At 44.4% G+C, this 1,508-nt stretch overlaps 1 protein-coding gene across 1 annotated transcript; it reads left to right on the top strand.

Moving 5' to 3' along the window:
* The first annotated feature begins 340 nt into the window (after positions 1-340).
* Positions 341-889, top strand: LOC309813585 (peptidyl-prolyl cis-trans isomerase A-like). Its single transcript, XM_082638571.1, has one exon. The coding sequence runs from the start codon at positions 380-382 to the stop codon at positions 872-874; it is 495 nt and encodes a 164-aa protein (XP_082494697.1). The 5' UTR covers positions 341-379; the 3' UTR covers positions 875-889.
* Positions 890-1,508: the final 619 nt, after the last annotated feature.

Below are 1,508 nucleotides of genomic sequence, written 5' to 3' on the forward strand. Positions count from 1 at the left end.
CAGGCATAAATAAGAAAATAGGCATATATACATATATAATGGAACACTACTCAGCCATAAAAAAGAATGAAATATGCCATTTGCAGCAACATGGATGGACCTAGAGATGATCATACTAAGTGAGATAAGTCAGACGGAGAAAGACAAATATCATATGATATCGCTTACAGGTGGAATCTAAAAAATGATACAAATGGACACATTTACAAAACAGAAATAGACTCACAGACATAGAAAACAGACTTATGGTTACCAAGGGGGAAAGATGGGGGAGGGATAAATTAGGGGTTTGGGATTGACATGCACACACCACTAGATATAAAACAGATAACCAGCCTTGCAGACACCGCTACCCTGGAGCCTCCTGTGCTGCTCAGCCATGGTCAACCCCACTGTGTTCTTCGACATGGCCATCGACGGCGAGCCCTTGGGTCGCGTCTCCCTCGAGCTGTTTGCAGGCAAAGTTCCAAAGACAGCAGAAAATTTTCGTGCTCTGAGCACTGGGGAGAAAGGCTTTGGTTATAAAGGGTCCTGCTTTCATAGAACAATTCCGGGATTTATGTGCCAGGGTGGTGACTTCACACTCCATAATGGCACTGGTGGCAAGTCCATCTATGGGGAGAAATTTGATGATGAGAATTTCCTCCTGAAGCATGCGGGTCCTGGCATCTTGTCCACGGCAAATGCTGGCCCCAACACAAACGGTTCCCAGTTTTTCATCTGCACTGCCAAGACTGAGTGGTTGGATGGCAAGCATGTGGTCTTGGGCAAAGTGAAAGAGGGCATGAGTACAGTGGAAGCCATGTGGAGCTTTGGGTCCAGGAATGGCAAGGCCAGCGAGAAGATCACTGTTGCTGACTGTGGACAAATCTAATAAATTTGACTTGTGTTTTATCTTTTTTTTTTTTTTTTTTTTTTTTGCGGTACGCGGGCCTCTCACTGTTGCGGCCTCTCCTGTTGCGGAGCACAGGCTCCGGACGCGCAGACTCAGCGGCCATGGCTCACGGGCCCAGCCGCTCCACGGCATGTGGGATCTTCCTGCACCGGGACACGAACCCGTGTCCCCTGCATCGGCAGGCAGACTCTCAACCACTGCGCCACCAGGGAAGCCCCTAACTTGTGTTTTATCTTAACCACCAGACCATTCCTTCTGTAGCTCTCAGGAGGGCCCCCCTTTGCCCCCATCTGCTTGAAATATCCTATAATCTTGGTGCACTCACCGCAGTTCTTTGGGTTCCACATTGTCCTAACCTCCCTCCAAGTTTAGCTGAATTGCAAAGTTAAGTTTATGATTATGAAATAAAAACTAAACAACAAAATTAAATAAATAAAATAAAATAAAATAGATAACCAACAACGGCCTACTGTACTATACTCAATATTTTGTAATAACCTATAATGGAAAAGACTAGGAAAAAGAGTAGATTGTACACATATATAAAATATATAAAATTAGTTTTTTATATATATATATATAACTGAATCACTTTGCTGCTTTGCTGTACACC

The sequence above is a fragment of the Mesoplodon mirus genome, assembly GCF_964341445.2.
Source record: "Mesoplodon mirus genome assembly, chromosome: 12".
NCBI classification, from domain to species: Eukaryota; Metazoa; Chordata; class Mammalia; order Artiodactyla; family Ziphiidae; genus Mesoplodon; species Mesoplodon mirus.